This window comes from Camelus dromedarius, chromosome 11 (assembly GCF_036321535.1).
Source record: "Camelus dromedarius isolate mCamDro1 chromosome 11, mCamDro1.pat, whole genome shotgun sequence".
Taxonomy (NCBI): Eukaryota; Metazoa; Chordata; class Mammalia; order Artiodactyla; family Camelidae; genus Camelus; species Camelus dromedarius.
This window is the reverse complement of record NC_087446.1, coordinates 7,298,063-7,322,360: the sequence shown is the minus strand read 5'-3', so window position 1 is coordinate 7,322,360 and position 24,298 is coordinate 7,298,063. Positions and strand designations below refer to the sequence as shown.

The window sequence follows — 24,298 nt, the reverse complement described above, 5'->3', positions numbered from 1 at the left end:
GTAGAAGTTGGCAGCAGTCTATATATGTTACACTAGGGGATGGGGGTTATAGCTTAGTGGTAGAGCTCACTGGTTCAATCCCCAGTACATCCATTAAAAAATACACATACGTTATATTAGAATATTAGACTATACATAATAGTATATTGTATAATATATTAGAATAAATATTACATTTTACAGTTATTTTTCAAATATGAGGTATAAATTACATTATCTTAATTTCTTAAGATTCAACATATTTCTTCAACTAGAATGTTTATTTTTGTGTAATATTTTTATTTTAATTGAAAGGAGCAAAACCTGATCATCTTAATTGCTGATCAGGAGTGCAGGAGGATGCAGCTGTGAACTCACACAATAGGGAGGGAATACATGGATTTATGGACACTTGGTGTGACCTTAAGAACCTTAAGAACACAAGTAGAAAACATGTAAAATATACATTATTAATAATGTAGAAGAAAAATACGAAATTTAGAACATAGGGTTTTATGTTCACCTCTCTGAAGATGTCATGGGAAAACACCTAGATTATGATAAACACCTGTGTACTATAACTGAATTAATATATTCAGCATTATTTGTGAGAAATATTGTCGGAAGCCAACTGGACGTTGGTTGTCATGTATTCAAATTAGGTTCTTTGCTGAGTGGAAATCCATTCAATGTGTGTGTGTGTGTTTGTTTAGGAAGATATTACAAAAGCCCACTTTAATGGGCTTTTAAAAACCAAACTTAATGTCATGTTTTGCAAAAGAGGTGACAAACCAAAATAAGTGGATAACTAAATTTGGTGAGTGTTATTCATCCTCCTAGTTTAAGTAGAATACTGTGCTCAGTCAGAGATGAAATATTTGTCGCTTTGCACACCATCTATAAGCATTTAATTTGCTACACAAATAGATTGTGAATATAAGATGTTTAACCTTGTGGTGTGACGTGACTTTTACAGAGAGAAGGAGCAAGAAAGGGAAGAACAGTTAATGGAAGACAAGAAAAGGAAGAAAGAGGATAAAAAGAAAAAAGAAGCCACTCAGAAGGTGGGTTTAATCAATTAAGTCTGTATTTACATCTGCCAAGCATCTAGAATCAGTAACTGCCTTGGCTTGGACACCTGACATCTTAACAATGCTACTTGGAACTTTAGTTTACTTGAAAGTTTTAATATTTTAGAGTGGGAGAACATTAAAGACCTACATTTGTTACCATAAAGCAGACGTTAAATAACGTTATGGCTGATTTTATGAAAACAACAGTAAATTATATTGAGAAAGGCAAGAGAGTTACCAACATTTAAACTCTTCTCATATTTCCTTATTTGTAGCATAATTAATCTCCATTTTCTAAGCAAGCTTATAGGATAACTTTTTAAAGCTTGCCAGAGTTAGCCCTGATGTTGTCCTTTTGGTCTACCTACAATACTGTCGTTTAGTGTGTCTTTTGATAATTCCATAAAGAAATCTTCCTTGAAGAGGGTCAGGTAGGCCTGCCTTGGTGCTTTAGGGGAGATAGTATTGCATGGCTTTGAGGAATTTGCTTGGGAAAAAAGAGATGCTAAAAGAAAAAAAGACATAGGGCTGACAGCTGTCAACTGTCAAGTCTTCATTGGAGTGTTTGTCTGACAGGACTGTTGGGAATAGAGAGTGGTTGGACCTCCCTGCCCTGCCCCCCTCTCCTGAAGCGTGCACCCCTCTGCCCTGGCCATTGTCTGAGCTTGCTTCCCCACCTCACTACCCTTTTAGCATCGCCTGACTTGGGCTCAGCTCTGGCTCGGCAGGCTTACTTTGATGCCTTTGCAAAGTGCCTGGCAGAATCACTTTGCTTCCAGTTCTTCTTACCACTACCTGAAGCACTTGGGAAGCAGGGTCTCACCATGAGGCAGGTGAGGGTCCCCGCTACGGTGCCAGGTTATTGAAGCCAAGTTTTGGGAGGTGGAAACTGTTATACAGTTCAGAGGGAACTTTAGATTTAGACCAGACTTGAGACATTCGAACACAAGCCAATGCAAAGGATAAGGGACACACAAGTTTCCCCAGCCTCACTGGATATAGCAGTTCGCATAATTCAGTTTTCTGAATTATTGAGATAGATCATTTGGAGCAGAAGACCAAATAGACATTCCTTCCAAAAAAAAAAAACATACAGATGGCCAATAGGCTCATGAAAAGATGCTGAACATCATTAATTATTAGAGAAATGCAAATCAGAACTACAGTGAGGTGTCACCTCACATCAGTCAAAATGGCCATCATTAAAAGTCTGCAAATAATGCTAGAGAGGATGTGGAGAAAAGAAAACCCTCCTACACTGTTGGTGGGAATGTAGTTTGGTGCAACCACTATGGAAACAGTAGGGATATTCCTTAAAAAACTGAAAATTGAATTACCATACAGTCCAGCAATCCCACTCCTGGACATTTATCCAGGGGAAACTAATTCGACAAGATGCATGCACCTCAGTGTTCATAGCACCACTATATGAAATAGCCAAGACACGGAAGCATCCCAAGTGTCTATCGACAGATGACTGGATAAAGAAGATGTGGTATATATACACAGTTGAATACTACTCAGCCATAAAAAAGAATGAAATAATGCCATTTGCAGCAACATGGGTGGACCTTGAAGTTACCATACTAAGTGAAGTAAGTCAGGTAGACAAATATCGTGTAATACCACTTATATGTAGAGTCTAAAAAAAAGTGATACAAATGAATTTATTTGCAAAACAGAAACTGACTCACAGACATAGAAAACAAACTTCCGGTTACCAAAGGGGAAAGGGGCTGGGGAGGGATAAGTTAGGAGTTTGAGGTTAGAAGATGCAAACTACTATATATAAAATAGGTAAACAACACAGTCCTACTGTATAGCACAGGGAACTATATTCAATATCTTATAATAAACTATAGTAGAAAAGAATATGAAAAAGAATATATATATGTATTTTGCTATACACCAGAAACCAGCACAACATTGTAAATCAACTATACTTCTATTAAAAAAAAAAAAAGAAATAGATCATTCAGAAGTGCCAGCATAAAAAACAATAGTGAAAATATTTTCTGAATTGGATTGCATATGATCCTGCCACGTCAAACATGTGAAATGTAATTTATCTTTTCTTCAAGGCTTAATTGAAAGTCTTAATTAAAAATTACTGTTTGGTGTTATAATAGACTACTGCACTCTTCAAAGTTTTGTCTGCTTTTAATTCTGTTTCTCTTTCTATTAATAGTGGTGTGCTCACCGTCACATCTTCATGCTGTCAGGGTACCTGCTTCTAATGTGTTGCTTCTAATCTGAGCTTGTTGGAATTCTCTAATGACAGTAAAGAGTCGGAATAAAAATGTCAGATAATGACCCGGAGGCTTTTTTTATACTTGCCTTTGTGTACACAGCCACATTCCACGTCACTGAGGTTATTATATGCAGGTCCACCAGCTGTAGGGTGTCAGGGTGTTGCCCCTGTACCTGCACACACTGACCTTCTACAGGAGTGATGGGAGGGCGACCCTCAGTGAAGGCTTTCTTTCCTTTAGGGCATTCACATTCCATCTACTAAATCGGTACAAAAATTGGGTTTTGCAGTCTATGGGAATACATGGTTGATGAGCTGGACACTGGGGAGCTTAAGCAAAGACTAGTAACAAGAAGATGCCAAATGGGGTGATTATTTTAGGCAACATACAGTCCATCTTCATTCTCCACATAGATGTTCTTTAACCTGGAATGTCAGTACTAGAAGTGATTAATAAAATGTGCATTTGTAAAGTTTTGCTGTGGATCCCACTAATAGCAAAATTATTTAAAATAAAAGGTGGTGTTTATTCAAGAGTAAATTGGCATTATTTATGCAGAGAATTTCATTCATACAGCTGAACAGTCTCCCTTGTACTTGCATCTGCGTTAGGAACTGGTTAAGGAGTTATGGCAAAGAGGAAAATCACTGTAAATGAAATTTCAAATGGTTAATAATAAACAATAAAAATTCAATCATTTTTGTTCAAAAATGTTCTAAATTAGCTGATACAGGATCTAGGCTGACACATGGCCTTTGATTTTTTTTTTTTTATCATAGTGAACCATTGTGTGATTTCAGAATTAGATTCTGATTTAGCAGTTTTAAGAAGAGAGCACAAAGCTCACCATGTGACTGTCTTAGTGGTTTCCAACCTCACTGTAGAGACAACCCCTTAACCAGGAGGCAGAAAATGTGCTATGATGCAAAGAACTGTCAAGAATGTGCCAGAGGTTCTGTTATGGGGTCATTCATTCAGTCAGCAAACATGTGTAGTGCCTCTTCTTAGTGCTTCCACATCTTTCTCACAACCTATCCCATTGCTTTATAATCATCTCTTCGTGTTTGTCTTCCGCATTAGACTGGCTCTGAGTTTCTCAAGGTTTTATTCATATTTGTATTTCCAGTAACTAGGACAGTGCCTGGTGCCGAAGCGTTACTCAGAAAACATTTGTTTAATAAGTGAATGGTCAGGAGTGAGTGCTGACAATGTAATTTTCTTTCTTAAAGATTTGACTTTTATTTAAAGCCACATTAAATTATTCCTGCATAGAAATTAAGCATAAGCTTCTTTTCCATTGTGCTTGGTGATTATGGCCATTTGCTCTTCCTCAAGCCATCACTGAGTAAATACTGTGTTGGATTTCCACTCATGAGAGAGGTGTCAAAGAAGGATTTCATTGACATTCATTAGGCTGATGCTGCTAGAGGATCATTGTTAGCGTTGGCAGAGCACATGCTCTTTACCGTCGGGGGGGCAGCTCCCTTACCAGAACCGACATTCTAAGACACGTTTGACTTTAGTTGAATTTGTCGCTTACAGCTGGGGAAGGCATTGACTTCCAAGTGGCATTCTAAGAAATATTTATAGTGGTAGAAACCTTAAATTGTCTTAAGGAATTGGTATGCAGATACAAATCAACTCATTCTTGGATAAATGGGCTTATAGAAAAATTATACAGTAGAATTGAGCTTTGTAACAGTTAGTACTGGGGAACACATTCATTTTAAGAGGCTGCCTACCACAAATTCAGTACAGCAGAATTAGCTTGTCTTTGAATGCAAGAATGTAAGAAACACTATAGGAGGTCATACAAGTAGATGGTTGAACTCAGTGGTGTGCTGGAATCCATTGTGCTGTGGGCTGTCTAGCAACAGGACTTGCCTTCCAAAGATGAGTGTGTTTTCATGAACACCCATAGCAGTAACTCAGTATGATTACCAGTCACAAATAATCAAACCCCTCTTTTCTATATGAATTCTTTTTATTACAAGAATTGGAGAACCAATATAAAAATGTTTTTTTTGGAAGCTTAACTAATAGTTGGGCAAAGGGGGTCAAAATAACCCATGATCTCAATAATGTGATATAACCCCTGTTGGAATTCTGGTGCATTGCCTTTGGAATGTTTTTCTTGTTCATGACCTTTTGTGGTTATGTTTTAATGTTACAGGGCATGTATAATTAGGCGCCCTCGTCTATTTTCCTCTCTTAAGAGCAGAAGCAGTTTTCCATGTGGCTCCTAATCATCATTTCCACTCTCTCCCCAAACCTGTTATTATATTCAGCATGTCCAATCTTTTACGTTAATCACTTCCAGAGATGTATTAGTTACTGTATAAAGAAATACCTTCAACAAAGCAATCTTTATTTGTTCAAAATTTACATATTTCAGTCTTACTACTGTATTTCATGCTATTTTACATAAACTTTGATAGTGATAGCAAACAGTTCTCAAGCATTAGTATGAGATATCTGATTTAATCCTTATAATAATCCTTTGCAGGGAGATACTGTTATTATCTCCATTCAACAGATAAATAGAAAACTGAGATCACATAGCCAGGAAGTGGCATGGCTTGGTTTTGAATCCTTTTCTCCTACTGTGACCCCTGATGCCTCTGGGCTTGGACCCTTAAACTCTTGCTTTCTAGATTTGAAATCAAGTGTTTGAGTCCATACTCATTGGAGATTCTGTTTCTTTCTATGGTTAATTTTGCATCTGGGCCACATCCATTTGCTTTTCTCATTCTAGCAGTCAAAATGGGAAATGGGGGGTGGGGGACTCAGTGGTAGAGTGCATGACTAGCATGCGTGAGTTCCTGGGTTCAATCCCCAGTACCTCTACTAATAAACAAACAAACAAACCAACCTAATTATCCTCCCCCAAACGTTTAAAAAAAACCACTCTCTTAAAAAAGGGAAACAGCATTCCCAGTATAAGGACTTTATCATTTAATGAAGGTGGAATGCTTCTTGTCATAATTTTTAGAATTCTTCATAATGATGTTCATGTAATTTATAGCTAGACATATGCCCATTGTCTTTAGAAGGATGTCTGAACGGACTTTTTCTGAATTTTAACTATACCTTTGTATCTGACTGCTTGGATTATGCTTATCAGAATTAAAGTAGTCTTACAATAACAGTACTGACTTAGAAAGCAAGTCTCACTTACTTATGCCTGTTAATTTATTTTACAGGTCACGGAACAAAAAACCAAAGGTAAGACTTTTTTTTTCCTTTTGAGATTTATACTCTTGCATTTAGATTTTACACTCTTGCTGACTCAGCCTCCAGTCCACTTGATAGGTGAGAGTGGGTGTAGAGTAATTAGAGTTGTTTATTTGCAAACACTGAAGAGCAGTAACAACAAATTAAAAGTACTTATACTAGTGTTTCTAGTTGGCCTTACTTTTTTTTTTTTTAAAAAGAGGAAAAGAGATTAGACAGAGTAATAACTTGTTTTGAGAGTAAAGAGGTCATGATTTTGAACTGAATCTTTTCAGGATTTTTCTTAGAACAATAACAAAAACAGAGCACTAGTTCCTATTTTACAGATGGGAACTGCAGAGGATTGTTGACCACCTTGACCTGTAACAGGTATTGAGCCTGAAAATGAGTGTTACATTTAGGACAGTCACCCCATCTTCTGAGCTCTAGAGCCTGGAATATGCTTTTCAAAAAGATAATGCACTTTAACTCTTACAAAATAGTGCTGTGTTGTAAACAGAAGCAGGTGTCCCAGAGGTCATTCCCAACCGCTAATGGTCTGTGTGCTTTCAGTTCTTTCTCTTTTGTTAATTTTGATTATGCAGTCTTGTCTGGTGATGATCACACTTTGGTCAGTTCCCCTTTAGAATAGGAGACTTATTTCCTTGGGTTTCTAGCTCCTTATCCTGCCCACTTAAATATGTTGTCCTCAGCTAGCATAGGCACTAGAATCATATGCATAGACTTGTCAAAACACACAAGCCCAGTTCTCCTCCCAAACCTTTGCAGTCCCAGGCCACAGCCCTAGCAGATGTATTTAGGCAAGCTCTGCAGGTGACCACAGTGTATGGCCCAGGTGGAGAACCACCACCCCAGATGAAGGTAGTCCAGTGTGACTGCAATAAGTTGGGGGAAGATGAGGGTCATGGAGAGACCAGAGAGACCAAGGTTTGATGAGAGGTTCTCAAAGAACTGGTTTCTTCATTGTTTTGTTGGACCACCAGGTCAAAGCATGTCACATGGTGGTAGAGGACTAATAAAGACAGTACTAGTTTCTTAGGAAACTTAGTTATGGAAAACAAATTCTCAGATGAGTAGACATTAGTATATTTCTATCCAAAAGGCATTTCAAGGGAGAATATAGTCTGGGACTTTGTAGTGATATATAAAATAAACTGAGAAATTATTGTTAGTTATAATTATTTTAATTAGTTAGAATAGTGTCCTCCCCTTGCACTGTCAGCCAGTTCTTAACCCAGAAGTAGACATTATTTTGGAAGTACACCTGTAAATTATTTGTTTGAAATATAAATTATACTTTATTGATAGTGGTATAGTGTCCATATTTTCTAAACCAACATACTGTCTAGGAAAGGATTTTGGCACATAAGTATATTTATAGGACTTTTTGATTATTTATGAGGACAACAGATGAGAAAATTGGCATTTTCCTGAAAAATCCAGACTCTGTGGTTGCTGGAACATGGTGATTGGGTTCCTAGGCCTGGCCACAATTCTTAGTGCTCATGAAGCCAAATGCCAGTTGAGCTGTGGAAACAAGCTGCTCTGTATGTTAAGTGATGTTTCTATTGGAAAACTGAAAACCTGTTAGGTTTTTCTTTCTTTCTTTTTTTTATTTGTACAAGGTCTGTTCTCAGAATCACATTCCTCTTTCCTCTTCCAAAGTCTAAAAAATTAAACTTTATTTTTTACTTACCATCAAAGTTTCCCTCCATTTAGGGTCCTTCTCATACCTACCAAAAAATGGAGTACAGTTTCCCTACCTCCCCATCCCACCCTCCCTTCAAAAATTAAATTAAAATAATCCTGAAGTAAACTGAGAGCCTGTTTTGTATCTCATAAGGGATTTAATTGATAGAACCAGGGAGTAAAAATAAAAATTATCCCTGAGATGTGTTAGACCATAAATAGAGGGAGGTCCTGATTTTTCTACTTCTTTAAAAATCCTGTTTTACAGCCACATCTTAATCTTTGTTCCCAAGAGCCTACCTGGGTACCTAGCCCAGTCTTGTCTTTCCTCAGCTGATGTTTCTGGGTCCTGTTCCTCTTCCTCTTCCCAAGACGGTGCCTTCCCCCAGGCAGTCTTCCCTTAACTCTGAATCTACCACTCTTTCCCCAACAGACTTTTTGAGAAAAAAAGACTGTTGATGCCAAGTCTCTGGTTGTACAGAGGACTGAAGTAAGATTTGTCCATATTTCAGATAAAAGGTAGATTCAGTGTATGTTCTTTATCTTCCATCATTTTTTTTTTAACAGGTGAGAATTTTGGAGAGATTAGGGCAGGGATTTCAAGTGGAGGTTGTATAAAGACATGGGCTGGAGGTGGGCCCGCTGCTTAGGTAACAAATACTAAAAGGCACTTAATGGAGAAGCTGGTCTCCATTGGATATTGGTCTTGGAATTAGAAAAATTTGTTGGATTGATCCCAGATTTAACAGGGCTGAAGGATAAGATTAGGATTAGAAAGATAGACTATGTGATGGAAGAGTCTGGATAGAACCATTTAGCATTGTTAAAAAAGATGTTAGGTGGCAGTTGGCTTAATGGAAGTTACCAGTATAAAATGACTGGTTTATGGAAACTAATATGACCTTAAGCTACATTACTAGAAACACAGTGTCTGGGCAGGAATTTGCAGTTCCTGTAATGGGTACCACTCTAGGAAAAGGAACAGAGATCAACCACTGTGGGGCATGTGGAGTTTGGGCCAGTTTGGTCAAGGAATTTGAACCTGTCACCTCTGAGAGAGTTAAATACTGAGGGGGTGTTTAACCCCCAACAAAAGGCTCCCCATGTGAAGAAGCTCAGGTAACTATCTTCAGAGATTTGAAGGCCCTGGTCCTGACACTTAGCACTTCCTGGGTAAATGTCTGTTGGTGAGTCAAAGCAACAGGAAAAAGCTTCCAGCTCAGTGTAAGTTAAAATTTTTGGATATTGCTGTCCAGTAATTCATAGCCTTTACCAGACTGGGACGCAGCAGAGAAACAACCCTTCCCATCAGCATACCTGGGGTGATGGACCGCTGTAGTGCACAGCCCAGAAGGCATATTACAGTGCATGCATCGTGGTGGTTGGAATAACTTTGGATCTACTCTAATTTATTAATATTTGAGGTGGGCCAAGTAAATAATTTATAGACTAACCTACTTGCAGTATCCTTCAAACCTTGTAGAGGCACTTGTGTGTTCTAACACTGTGGTGGGAGCCATTTGTTCAGGTATGGAACTTGCTGCCCCCTACAGAGTAAATGAATGTGAGGTGACGTGTAGCCCAGATAGCTGGGCACAAAATCATCTGAACGGGAAATAGCGAGGAATTGAACCCAGTTAGGAGCCGTGGTGCTAAAGAGGAAGGAGTGAATTAGAAAGATGCTCGGGATAATGGTGTGTGTGTGGGGGAAGGGTGAAATCTGAGACACCTGTCGGGTTTCCGACTTGAGCAGCAGGTTGGGTGATGCCTCCATTCCTTGAGCTAGGAGACAGTACGTTGGGGCACAGGGGAACAGGTTTGAAGGTGAAGGCGAGGAGATCCAAATTGGAGACAGTGATTTGGGAAACATTTGCACTTAAGTGATAGTTAAAGCCTGAACTTGGGAGAGTTTTATTCAAGTAACTTAAATGTGAGAAGGGCTTACGCCCCACTTTCACTTTCAGATTTCTAAAAAAAGACACAACTCATGGCCAAATTCAGCTACCATTTTCCAACTCCAGTTAAGGAGATGGTCAGAAGCAGGGGTTGCCAACTGTGACCCTGCAGTCAGATCTGACTGTTTTTTACTTCCCATGAGCTAAGGATATTTTTATATTGTTGAATGATGGGAAAAAAATAAAAGAACAGTATTTTATGACAATGAAAATGATAAGAAATTCATATCTCAGTGTCGTCAATAACGTTCTGTGGGAACACAGCCACAATCATTCATTTATGCATTGTCCGTGGCTGCTTTCTCCTGCAAGCGCACTGTTGAGTCCTTACAGCAGACTGTGTGGCGGGCAAAGCCTAAAATATTTACTGTCTAGCCCTCTACAGAACAACGTTTGCTGACCTCTGATAAGAGTAGAGAAGCCCCCAGAAGAAGGGAGAAAGGAAGAACCGAAGAGCTCTCTTGGCGGGTCTCTCAAAATCAGAGGGACGGGGTGGCCGGTAGTGTCAGGAGCTGCAGGAAAGTCAGAGAAGAAAAGGTCCAGCAAGTGCCCATTAGACTGGCAATGAAATCACTAGTGATTTAGTGAGGAGAGAAGCTTCAGGGAGATGTTCCAGGCAAAGGCCAGTGTGCATGGAGCGTGAAGAGTGAATGGAAGGTAAAGAAATGGAGCTGAGCTTAGAGGTTACTGAGCAGTGTTGATTGTACGTGGGCCTCTCTGTGCCGTCAGTCTTTGAGATTCTTTTGTACTGCGCTGTAGCTGATTATTACACCAAGAAACTTGTCAGTCTAAAATAAGGTCTTTTATAGGGCCTGTTTGTGTTTTAACTACTACTTTTAAAGACATTTCTAGAAGGGTTTTTCTTTTTTTAATATTTGGTACCATCAAGGTGTTTAAGGAATATAGTAGTTTGTATTAGTCACGCCTATATCAGAATTTTCTTAAAGACTACTTTTATCTGAAAAAGCATCTTACTGAAGTTTTTTTGGAAATAGAGGCAATAGAAGCTCAGACTGTAAGGTGAGAATGGTATAAAATAATGACAACAGGGAAGGGGAAAAGATGCATTTATTAGAGTAAGTAAATGGTTTTTGGTCGTAAATGAATGGGCATTAGAAAATTGGATACCCAGCATTTTTCGCAATGTCTTTATTTCTCTTTGATGCAGAGTTCATCTTTAAGCCACAGGCTTTTTTCTGGAAAATAAAAAACTCTGACCTTATTTTGAGCAGCTCATCTTAAGAAATATTTGTACCACAAGCTACAAATCATTAAGCTTCAGAAGGGAAAACAGAGGGCCTGGAAAGTAATTCAGACTTAATTATAATTTCTCTCTCCTCTGTTACCGTCCAACGTTCTAGAGCATGGCATGGTACATACACTGATTCCCATGTCTTAAGTTGGACTTCAGGAAGCAGATTGGATTGGGCATCCTGCCTGACAGCTGCCTTGCTCTCCAGTTAGTGTCTAGATTTGCGATTGCCTTTTAAATACTTAAAATTATTGAATTTACAGACAGGTGTTAAAAAAAAATGGAGAAAGAATTCATTCAACTCCTGAAGCAGTTTGCTCATAACACGTACTGCATGGCGGCTTTTTCTGACTGTGTCCTAGAGCTTTGAATGAATAGTGACCCAGGCTAGAGCACCGAGTTGCAAGGAGAGTGGTTAAGAGGTGGTCCCATCTTATAATGACTTTATTATTTATGATCCATTCTCCCTCTGATGTGATGGTGGGAAAATGCCCTGAGGAGCTTTTGCAGAATCTTGCACCATATATGATACTCACCAGATTTCTTTGTGCTATGAATGTTGTAAAGTTAGTCAAACTGATGTTCAGATCTCAACCCTGTAGGGTGTTCTTACCGTGTCTTATTCTGTTTTAGGGAAATCAGTCAAGGCATGTAACAAACCTGGTTAACTTGCATGAAGATTCTAGCTCTTTTACAGAAGGGCAGTCTCACAGAAGCATAGTTCTCTTTATCTTAAAAACTAGTTGGAAGACTCCTCCCAGCCTTTGTCGGCTTCATAATAAGAGGAAAGGGGATTGGGAAAAATGCCATGTGCTGCGGAATCGTCCAGGCACAGATAGAAAATGAATCTTTAAAGAATTCATCTTTAGTCATTCATTTATCAGTTACTTATCCATTGGCTATTGTAGGTCATGCCAAAGGTACTATATCAATAATGTTAGACAATGACCAATTTATTTTAAAATATATGTTTATTCTGCTCATCAGACTGTGGATCCTCTGACCTCCCTTCCTTTCTGGGAGGCCCAGTCCTAACTCATGATTGACTAAGGTTAGACCCAGGGGTTACCTTGAAGTTACTTCAGGCTCCTGCTCTTTTTTCCTGTTACTCTCAGTACTCACCAGTGTCCATAGATTGGGCCCCTGATTTCTGATGACGTATCTCTCTCCTCAGTTCAGCAAGCAACCTGCTGGCCCAGCATCATGTCAGCATTAAGAGCAGTACTGCCACCAGAGCTGGCCTACACGCTACTCTGGGTGTCAGGGACTTTGGCCTCAGAATCATCTGAATTACTAGGTTCAGTGATAGTTCCTGTAATACTGCCAGCCTCTATTTGCCAGGTAGATTTGCTTGGAAAGGGTGGCAGTCTTTTGGTAGGATGAAGCAAAGGAGGTACCAACCCAGAAGAACATTCTCTGTAGGGTCGAGGGGAAAGTCAAAGGGCACTTTAACTGTGGGTATGGGTCTCACATGTTCCCATACTTCCTGTTTGCCACTTTTAAAGTAAGATAAAATATCAGTTATTTAAGTAAATAGAGAAAGTGTCTACATTTTGAAATTTTTATTTCAAATGAAGAGTTGGAAAAAACATAAGGTACACTTGAAAACAAATCTTTTTGGACAAAAGAAAAAAGATTTATAGCATTTCTAATATTTACACAGAGTGCCAAGCAAGAGTCTTTGAGCTCAGATGGCTGTAGAAACCAAAACCAAGTTGTTTTTGTGATTCTCTAGGCCTGGGATTCCCTGTAGGGGTCTACTCTGTGCCAGGCACTAAGAAAAAAAGATGAAAGATAAGTTCCTGCCATTGCAGGACTTATGGCCTGGTGGGGAGAAGGGTCTGTAAGTGGAGAATTGCAATATAACTTGGTTAATTCAGTGGTAGAGATGGACAGCATGGTCCAGGAGCACAACTGAGGGGTGCTTAGCATACCTAGTCCAGGGATGTCAGGAAAAGTTTCTCACAGGTAGATCTTTAAGAATGTGGATGAAGGGGAAGGGCCCTTGGGCTGAGAGCCTTGACTCTTTACTAGGGATCTTGCCTGGGGTCCATAGACATCCTTAGACCTGCTAGGCAGCCCTTCAGGGAGGTCCACCATTGATTTAGGGGAGTGAATGGTGGTTGATTCCCTCTCCTCCTTAGTTAATGGAATGTAATTCCACGATATAGCAGTCTTTGAATCCTTGTCACCATCACTCCTTGCCCCTTCCCCGCCTTCAATAAACTGAAGATGGTGGGGAATCTGGAAAGACCGTGTCCCTTCAGGATAAGAGAAAACAAGAATTGTCTTAATGGATTTGGTCTCATGTAAGTTTTCTTAAAAATAATCTTTAGAAAAATGCATTTGATTTTAAAGGCTCTTTCCCCATCTCTCTCTTTCAGTGCCCGAAGTGACGAAACCAAGTTTAAGCCAACCAACGGCCGCCAGCCCAATTGGCAGCTCTCCATCGCCACCAGTCAATGGTGGCAACAATGCCAAAAGGGTGGCAGTGCCGAACGGACAACCGCCAAGCGCCGCCCGCTACATGCCTCGGGAGGTGCCGCCGCGATTCCGTTGCCAGCAGGACCACAAAGTGTTACTAAAACGTGGGCAGCCCCCTCCACCGTCCTGCATGCTCCTCGGGGGTGGGGCAGGGCCTCCTCCCTCCACAGCACCTGGAGCAAACCCAAACAACGCACAAGTGACAGGAACGCTGCTGCAGAGTGAGAGTGGGACTGCACCAGGTGAGCAACCGTGTCGGTGAACTGAATTCACAGCAGCTTTAGAGAGGGAGCACCTCATCCTTACTGCCCGTGCAAAGTCCGCGGGAGCTGTTACTTCCATGGACTATCAGAGTTATTCAAAAGATGGGGGAGGGTCCCAGGATGAATGTGTACCAGCATTTCTCCTGTGAAACTGAGCCTTAGTGTGTGCCCTTGGCCCGAGAGGGTAATGTTGCTGCTCTTTGTCATCACTCTGCGGGGCCTTTTTTCCTTCTCAGACAAGAGCATTACAGTTCGCACCTCCGTGGCTCCAGCTGTCACCACTGGTGTGCGCCCAGGGTATGATTGGAAGTGGGGCTAGTGCACAGGCTTGTTCTGAATCTTAGATGCCCACGTTTCTGTTCCCAGAACGCAGGGAGTATAGACAGAATGGTCTCTTAGATTATAATGTGGAATCTTGGGAGGATACCAAATAATACCATTCTGTAGTCTTTTATTAGATTTTTAAAATCAGTATTTCTTAAGAGACCCCTGAATTTTGAACTTTGTTAAAAACTATTTGTAGATATAAGGGATCTTTAGCTGAGGGGTTTTCTTGGAAGTTTTGCGAGAACTTCTAAGCAATGCCCCCCACCCCTTTTTAAAAAGCTTATTAACAGATTTCCACTTATCCTTAAAATGTTTTTTGAGGCTATATTAAAATTCAGAGCTTGAAGACTATCAAGCCTTGGCAAGGACAGTGAATTGGTGGTTGTTAACGATAGGATGCTTCATTCTAGTTCTGAGTTTGAACATACAGTGGCCTAGAAAATTCTGTTACCGTCTTGGGTGCAAAGTGAAGATGGAAAGAAAGCTGGTGGTGACCCAGGCTTCATATGGGATAAGCCCTGTTCATGAGGCTTCTTGTGGCTGGCAGGCCAGACGCAAAGCGGGCAGGGAAAGGCCTTCTGGCCCTTCCTTCCTGGCCCCTTGTAACCAGCTGCAAAGGGAAATATGAGGGGGGCGGTTGTGTTGGGCATTTTGGCAGCTGAGTCTAGCCAGGCCTAGACGTAGATGTGGGTCCAGTGTGAGTCAGTCTCTTGTTTACATTCTTAAAAACCAATAGGCTCCTAATCTCAAGAGTTTGAGATTCTCTGCTTCCTTACTTTTATATGGCTCTGTGTAGGAATTTTATCAACTTCATATTGATTTAAAGCTATTTGGTGAAAGGAACTAAAGTAAGTATAGATGAAATTATTGGGTTAAAAACAGGTCATTTTCCCCCCCACCAAATGTAGTAAATTCCATCAAAGTATGTGCTGAGGAAGACTGACTTACCAGATTAAGCTCCTTGGGCACACAGACTGATTCATGTTTGTCTGCCCCTGGCATCTGGCTGGTGGGCATTCATCATTCAGCAGATGCTCACTGAGCAGCCGTGCATTGGCCACCATGAGAATTCAAATGTTAGCAGGATAGGGTCTCTGCCTGAAAGGTGCTAATGTTGGTGACGGAACATGTGAACACAATACACTGAGCAAAATGGCCCTAAACAGGGAAAGGTTATTTTCAGGTGATAAGCTCAAAAAAACTTCCGAGGAGAAATGGCACTTGAACTGGGCCCAGAAGGATGGGTGAATTTCAGTGTGTGAATTCAGAAGGAAAAAAACAGTAGGTGCCAACGTGGAATGGTGCCAGGCTGCGAAGGCACAATTTGTGGGATGTAGACATCTTCAAAGAAAGTAGTGGAAGATGAGACTAGAAAAGTCATTTGGTCCCAGATTGTGGAGCATCTTGATCAAACTTCAGGCCAAAGAGTTTAGCTTCCTTCTTGTGCATAAGAAACTGTCCGTTGCTTTCCATACAGCAGTGATACAATCAGAGGTGTGCTTTAGAAAAATTACTCCAGCCAGGAGTGTGTAGAGTGGATTGGAGATGTGAAGCAAGTGCAAGGTGTTACTGCTTTGTCTCAAGATCCAGGAAGGCCCTTCTCTGTCAATAAGAATGGCAAGGGGATAACTCTGAGAGGTGCTGTGGGGGTAGATTTAGCAAATACACCAACCAGGCAAAATAAAAAGAAGATATGACTAAGATGGGAGTGATGCCAAGATTAACCAAGGCTGGCAGCTGTAGAGAACTAGTTTGTGGGGAAATGGGATGAGCTCTCTTAGGGGCAGTTTGAGCTCGAGGTGTAAATAGATGATGCACGTGCAGCTGTGACTGATAAGACAATCTCTTTCTCAGAGTCAACTCTTGGAGGTGCTGCTGCTTCAAATTATGCAAATTCCACTTGGGGCCCGGGAGCCTCCTCCAACAACGGCGCCTCCCCCAACCCAATTCACATCTGGGACAAGGTGATTGTAGACGGGTCTGACATGGAAGAGTGGCCTTGTATTGCCAGCAAAGACACTGAGTCTTCTTCCGAAAACACCACCGATAACAACAGTGCCTCGAACCCTGGCTCTGAGAAGAGCACTCTGCCAGGAAGCACCACTAGTAACAAAGGAAAAGGGAGCCAGTGCCAGTCTGCGAGTTCCGGGAACGAATGTAATCTTGGGGTCTGGAAGTCTGACCCTAAGGCTAAATCTGTTCAATCTTCCAACTCTACTACAGAGAGCAACAATGGACTAGGAAATTGGAGGAATGTGAGTGGTCAGGATAGAATTGGACCTGGCTCTGGCTTCAGCAACTTTAACCCAAATAGTAACCCATCTGCCTGGCCAGCACTGGTCCAAGAAGGAAATTCTAGGAAAGGGGCATTGGAAACAGATACTAGTAATCCCAGTGCACAGGTTAGCACAGTAGGTCAGGCATCCAGGGAACAGCAGTCAAAGATGGAAAATGCGGGTGTTAATTTTGTTGTCTCTGGCAGAGAACAGGCTCAAATTCATAACACTGATGGACCAAAAAATGGAAACACTAACTCCTTGAACTTAAGTTCACCAAACCCCATGGAGAATAAGGGAATGCCCTTTGGAATGGGCTTGGGGAACGCCTCCAGGAGCACTGATGCCCCTTCACAAAGCACTGGAGATCGAAAGACTGGGAGTGTTGGATCTTGGGGTGCAGCTAGGGGGCCTTCTGGAACTGACACAGCCTCTGGACAAAGCAATTCTGGAAACAATGGGAACAATGGAAAGGATAGAGAGGACTCCTGGAAAGGAGCTTCTGTTCAGAAATCAACTGGGTCAAAAAATGACTCTTGGGACAACAGTAACAGGTCTACGGGTGGGTCCTGGAACTTTGGCCCTCAGGACTCTAATGACAACAAATGGGGTGAAGGGAACAAAATGACATCTGGGGTCTCTCAGGGAGAATGGAAACAGCCGACTGGGTCTGATGAGTTGAAAATTGGAGAATGGAGTGGTCCAAACCAACCAAATTCTAGCACTGGAGCATGGGACAATCAAAAGGGCCACCCCCTCCCTGAAAACCAAGGCAATGCCCAGGCTCCCTGTTGGGGAAGATCTTCCAGCTCCACAGGAAGTGAAGTTGGAGGTCAAAGCACTGGAAGCAACCACAAAGCAGGAAGTAGCGACAGTCATAATTCTGGCCGTCGGTCGTACAGGCCCACACATCCTGATTGTCAGGCTGTCTTGCAGACTCTTTTGAGCCGAACTGATTTGGACCCCAGGGTGCTCTCAAACACTGGCTGGGGCCAAACTCAAATTAAGCAGGACACGGTGTGGGATATTGAAGAGGTGCCAAGGCCTGAGGGGAAATCTGACAAAGGAACTGAGGGGTGGGAGAGCGCTGCCACACAGACCAAGAACTCAGGGGGCTGGGGAGATGCACCCAGCCAAAGCAATCAAATGAAGTCTGGATGGGGGGAGCTCTCAGCCTCTACAGAGTGGAAAGACCCCAAGAACACAGGAGGCTGGAATGACTATAAGAACAACAACTCTTCCAACTGGGGAGGAGGACGACCAGATGAAAAGACATCTTCCTCTTGGAATGAGAATTCCAGCAAAGATCAGGGGTGGGGAGGTGGACGCCAGCCCAATCAAGGATGGACTTCTGGAAAGAATGGTTGGGGAGAGGAGGTTGATCAAGCGAAGAACAGCAATTGGGAAAGTTCTGCAAGTAAACCTGTGTCTGGGTGGGGTGAAGGAGGGCAGAATGAAATCGGAACTTGGGGGAACGGCGGTAGTGCCAGCCTGGCTTCAAAAGGCGGGTGGGAAGATTGCAAAAGGTCTCCGGCATGGACTGAGACAGGCAGACAGCCCAACTCCTGGAATAAACAGCACCAACAGCAGCAGCAGCCACAGCAGCCACCGCCACCACAGCCAGAGGCTTCTGGTTCATGGGGAGGCCCAGCCCCACCACCTCCAGGCAATGGACGACCTTCCAATTCCAGCTGGAGTAGCGGGCCGCAGCCAGTAACCCCTAAGGATGAGGAACCCAGTGGTTGGGAAGAGCCATCCCCACAGTCAATTAGTCGGAAAATGGACATTGATGATGGCACTTCAGCGTGGGGAGACCCTAACAGTTACAACTACAAGAATGTGAATCTGTGGGATAAGAATTCCCAAGGGGGCCCAGCACCTCGGGAACCCAACCTGCCTACCCCGATGACCGGGAAGTCAGCATCAGGTAGGCAATGGCTTTTTCTCACAGGTTTTGATGAAGAAAAGAAATCCTAAACCAAGGCATCTTAATTAAGCTGCATTTATTCCACTTAGCTTTGTTCTGGGAATCTTTCCTACATTAACTCTATACTGGTGTTAACAGAAGCTCTCCTTATATAAAGTGGTAGTGATAACAGATGCTGGTAGTACATTTTAATGTTCATTCTTGGCAAAAGGAAGACATGGCATCCCTGGGTTAGTCTCCCAAAATTTTTTTTTTTTGGTAATTGTATTGGTGTGCAGAATCCAAAAGACTTATATCTGCTTAAACAAGCTATGCTCTAGATTTAAAAATAAAGAATTAAAATAGTAGCAGAAATAGACTTGTTTCCATTCTGGTTTTGCCTGTGGACACATTCTCTGTTTCTCTTTCCCCAGCGATGGAAAGTGTTCTGTGTTGTTCTTGCAGAGAAGTTCTTGCACTATCAGAAAATGCTGTAGTTACCTGGGATCTGGAGGGTTTCCGTCACTTTCCAGATGATTTTTAACAATTACTTCGTTACGTGGAGATTGTTACCTCATGATCATTGGTTGTCCAGAATTAAGTGTTCTTCCTGCCTTATTCAAATAGGAAACATCACACCTAGTAAATTAAAAGTAATGCTGGTAATCATTCTTAGTTTGGCATTGTCACCCTGAATGCCCCCACATAGTTCAACACATTGAGGGGATGTTCAGGTGTGTGGTTTTTTAGTTAATATTAATCATAATATTCAATTTTCCACTCCCCAAAGTAGGTCTAGTGTTCAGTGGATCCAGGTATGACCATTCAGAAAATGATGACTTTTAACTCACTCTTTTTAAAAAAATATTGAAAAGAATGAGGAAGGAATTGAAGATTGCTCATTAATTCACATCTAGGATAAAACCTGCTAACATGTAAAAAATTTTTTATTCATATAGGAAAACCCTTCAAACTGTACAGAAAAGCAAAAGGTAATAATAAATGAAAGAAACCTTAGACCTTAGGGTCTCTCCCCACAGGTCTTAGAATTTTGTGTCCCACTCAAAAATTTTGTTCATACCTATAGCAAAATACATCTGTCCTTTAAAATTTTTACACAGAAGGGATAGTACTATATACACTGCCTTTTTCACCTTGCTTTTTTCATTATTCATATTAGCACATACATTTCTGTCTTTTAATTGCTTTGCATGTAGTATTCATTCAATGGGTGACCCGCGATAAGTCTGACCAGTTCCTTTTTGATGGATATTTAGGTCACTTCCAAGTGTTTTCTGACAGTGATGGAGGGAACATTGTTGTTCATGTAATTTCATCTACTTTTACAAGTATATCTATGGCATAGTTCCTGGCAGTGGAATCACTGGGCCAGAATTAAAGTGACAAAGCCAAGTGCCCTCCATGAAAGTGGGACTGTTTGCATTTCTACCAACAGAATACAGAAGTGCCTTCTTCCCACCTTCCCCTCCACTGGGTATTTTGGTGTTATTAACAAGTCATTCTTAGAGATCCGTGTCCTTTCTTTACAGTCTGGAGCAAAAGCACACCACCTGCTCCAGATAATGGTACTTCAGCTTGGGGTGAGCCAAACGAAAGCAGTCCTGGGTGGGGTGAAATGGATGACACGGGAGCATCGACCACAGGCTGGGGGAATGCACCCTCCAACGCTCCAAATGCCATGAAACCTAGTAAGTAGATGGCGTTATTTTTGAGGGCATCTCTGTTAATGTCGGGGTCAGACGTTTTGGTGAGGGCTGTTTAATGTTTAAACTGTTGTTTCAATGAGATTCAGGACCTTGAACCTTTAATAAATGGTTAGTAGCAAATGGTGGGGACTTGGCTTGGCCCATGTAAAAATGCTTACAGTGAACTAAAAGCCATTAAGTTAGTTTTGTTGATTTTATTTTGAGTTAGGTTTAGTGTCTGGCCAGAATTGAAATTTTGATGTGGTCCGCTTTTTTTGCCCAGTAACTTAAATATTGCTCACTGTATCTATTTTGCATTTCTACTCTCATGTTAGTGTAATTTAGAAAACAAGTTTCCTGGTTTCCTAACGCGGAATCTGGTCTCTGCTGCCCGGTGACTTCATCTGTGCTTTTCCCTTTGTCTCTCTTCTCATACGTCCACCCACATAGGGACATTTAAGGTTTCTTGAACCTGACAAAGATTTCTTCATTTAAATTTTTTAAGCAAAGCACGTCACACTTATTTACTATCATTGAAAATCTAAGCTCTACTTAATCCAGCTGGCAACGTGTAGTCACAGTAATTTGCAAAACTTTGTAAATTAATACTTTGGAAAGACCCATTGGATGTTCCTCAGTTGAAAATTTCAGTTTCAACTGCCTGTTTCACTTGTTTGTAGTTTTCTTAAGAGGTATTCCAACATCTCTTTTCTACCATATTGCAGACTTAAGGAATTATCTTTCGGTTAAAAAATGTGGTCATACTAAATGCTCAAAATATGAACAAGAATAAAAAATTCCATTGTCAAGTTTATTTTATGATATTTATGATTCTCATAGTGCCACATGAAGGAATATCATATCAACCATCATAGTCTAGAAATTCACTCTTGTGTCTGTGTAACTTGACTGCATTTTAAAAATTACGAATCTCCTTCACTTCATAGAAATAGCTTATAAAGACTTTGATTTCATCGTAAAATTGGTCTCATTGTCATGGGAAATACCATCCTGTAGACTTGGAATAGTTCCAGAATACTGTTGGAAGGCATTAACCAGACCCTTGGCACAAGGAGGTACCTTAGCAGTACTTTCAGGATTTTTATGTGTCTTTCCAAACTTCAGAATCACCTTTCTTCCATCACAAAATCCTCAGTTTTCTCCAGATTTTAAAAAATGCCTTCTACTCTTCCAGATCATCTGCAGGTAAAGCTGCAGTTACTTTTACCCTTTCTCTGGGTGGTTGGAATATGTAGTACTCAGAGGTGGGGGCTGGATTGTCACAGCCTGCCAACTGATGCTGACCTTCTCTAAACTGCAGGTGTCTTAAATTTGGTGTGGGCTCTGTGACTGAAAATCAGAGCTCTCTTTTTTATCTTTCTCTAAAAAGTCACTTGTTACAAGTTAAGCCCCTTTCTCTACAAGAAGGGTTATGTGGATGTCTTCCTTTTTTAAAGGGGTCAGTATGTTATTTATGTTGGGGTTTAAATTCCTATTGCTTGTCAGAAGATGTGTAAAGCCTGTGCTTATGTAACAATGGATAATCTCATATGCAGACGAAACGATCCTGGTTATTAGTGGCATTTCCATCAGCAGGGAGAACAGCCCCCAAGCCCTGCCTCTTGCCACCCAGTCAGAAAACCCCTTAAAGTAAGGCTGAATGAACCCCATGGAGGGTCCATCAGGTTCACTTGGGCATTGCTGGAAGATGGTGCCACAGTTAGAGGAAATCAACTGTCTTGTGTCCTGTGTGCTTGATGGGTGCGTGTGTGGCTTCATAGGCCTGGTCCTAGGGCATGACAGCAGTCATTCAAGGAGGCCCAGAAGAGCCATTTTTCTGCCCCTGGACTCTTCATATGATGCTGTCTAAATCAACTAACTACCCTTCCATAAATGTCCTATCTTTTGGTCAATTGAAGGTGTGGATTGGGGTCAAGATAGTATATTTCCCTTTCTTCCATCATTTTATAGAGTGTCATTACTACAGAGTGTATTCATCAGTTCCATACGCTATTTTCAGAGGGAAATTAAGGGTTTATCCCAATCTCCAAATTCAAGGTCTTTGTTTAAAGGGGGATGTTGGTGGAATTGACTGTGGATATTGATGACATCCTGCTTTCTCCAACATGGGATCCCTGTGATTTCCCTCTGTCTCCGTTCTCCCTTCTTATCTGTCGTCCACGTTGCCTCTGCCTGTCTCTTAAAGGCTGTTGCTTATACATTGTCTTTGCCTGAGATCTTTTTTAGTATCTAATACATTTCAAGTCTATAAATCTAATAAATTTCTAATTTTCGTGGCTATATGTGAATTTCTCTTCTTATACCATAGTTTTGTTATTCAAAATCTATTAAAATTTTCTTTTTTATCCCTTTTCATGTTCTTTTCTTCACTTCACCCCAAACAAGGTAGACAGTTGTTCCTTATCATACCTCATATTTGTAAAGTCTATTTAAATAAGTATACCACATACTTTTAGGATGGTGAAACTAAGGACTGCAGTAAAACATACTCATTAAAAGTAACAGATTTCTCTTAACTGAGATGTGAAATTTCTTATAAGTAGTGATAGGTTCTTTTCAAATTGGGGGTTTCTGTCCACTTTGTATAAGGGGAAAAATCATTGAGCCGGAAGCCAGGAAATCTTGCTTTGTGGTTTATTAATTTATTCTGTATCATTGAACCTTTATGGGCTTCCATTTCTGCTCTCTGAAGTTTGAATAACATTTGCCTTGCCATACAGATGGGTTAGATAAAATGATAAATATACCCAAGTGCCGAGTTTGCAAGGAATGATTAGCGTGGTTATTGTATATAGCTGTTGCATACAGTTGGTTCATTCTTTTCTTAAAGATTCCAAGTCTATGCAAGACGGCTGGGGGGAGAGTGACGGGCCAGTGACAGGAACTCGCCATCCCAGCTGGGAAGAGGAGGATGATGGAGGAGTCTGGAACACCGCCGGCTCTCAGGGAAGTGCTTCCTCCCACAACTCAGCAAGCTGGGGACAAGGAGGAAAGAAACAAATGAAGGTAGCCTGCTTTAGAAATGCTTGAGCTTGCTTATTCATTCTTAGAAGGCAGAACTGAGAATTTTTTCATGGAAAAAGCCAGGCAGCTGGGAGTCCCTGAGGTCCTAAGTGAGGAGGAAAATACTTTCTTAAGAACAGATAACTACTTCCTCTTTGCTCCTCATCTTTTTTCCCCATGGCCTTGAAATCGTGAACTACAAAACTTACTGTGGGTACAATGAAAGTTTCAAAGAAATGAGATTTTTTTCACTTTAGTTTTCATAGTCTAATAATTCTTTGGAAGCTTTCAAGGCACACTTTATAAATGTTTTATGCTTTTGCATTCTAAAGCCAAATTAGTCCTTCGAGTAAATCCCCATGAATATGTAGAAGAGAAACCACAGTAAGTTAGCTTCTCCACTGGCAATCAGCATGACTGGTTTTTATCTGATTCGGGAAATTTCCAAGGCCCAGAACCCTTTTCTCAATAAAGTGAAGTGCCAGTACGTAACACAGCCATGGCAACTAGATGAGTTATCTACATCCTGTACCGGTTGTGTTCTGAAGTTTTTACTTTCTGCATCTTAGAACAACTTAGTTTCTCCTTTGATTTGCATAATTTGATGAGAACTTTGGTTTTTCAGTCTAGAACCTGAAGGACTCTTCCAGTAGAAGCCCTCCATTTTCATTCCACAAATACACAGAAAGAAATAAGAAATAAGCAGCCATATATTTAACTTCAGCATGGGAGTCTTGCTGCCCTGAGAAATGCTTCACAACTGATACTCTCTTAAGTTTCAAATACCAGATGTCATTTTAGAAGGTTTAGAAGTTGGCCAGGGGCCGTGCCTTCATCCTCTTTGCCTATAGGACATCAATTTTGTTCTGAATATAACT

The 24,298-nt window shown here is 41.1% G+C and overlaps 1 protein-coding gene across 6 annotated transcripts in view; it reads left to right on the top strand.

Moving 5' to 3' along the window:
• Positions 1–24,298, top strand: part of TNRC6B (trinucleotide repeat containing adaptor 6B) — a 224,700-nt gene that overhangs the window by 152,172 nt on the left and 48,230 nt on the right. For 5 of the 6 annotated variants that reach the window (XM_031463315.2, XM_031463311.2, XM_031463314.2 and 2 more), the window contains 6 exons: positions 956–1,043; positions 6,508–6,529; positions 13,819–14,160; positions 16,363–18,711; positions 20,241–20,399; positions 23,248–23,423. In XM_031463315.2, the coding sequence (XP_031319175.1) occupies positions 956–1,043; positions 6,508–6,529; positions 13,819–14,160; positions 16,363–18,711; positions 20,241–20,399; positions 23,248–23,423 (3,136 nt within the window). The remainder of the gene's footprint in view (positions 1–955; positions 1,044–6,507; positions 6,530–13,818; positions 14,161–16,362; positions 18,712–20,240; positions 20,400–23,247; positions 23,424–24,298) is intronic. The other variant, XM_064491424.1, reaches the window with a different exon arrangement.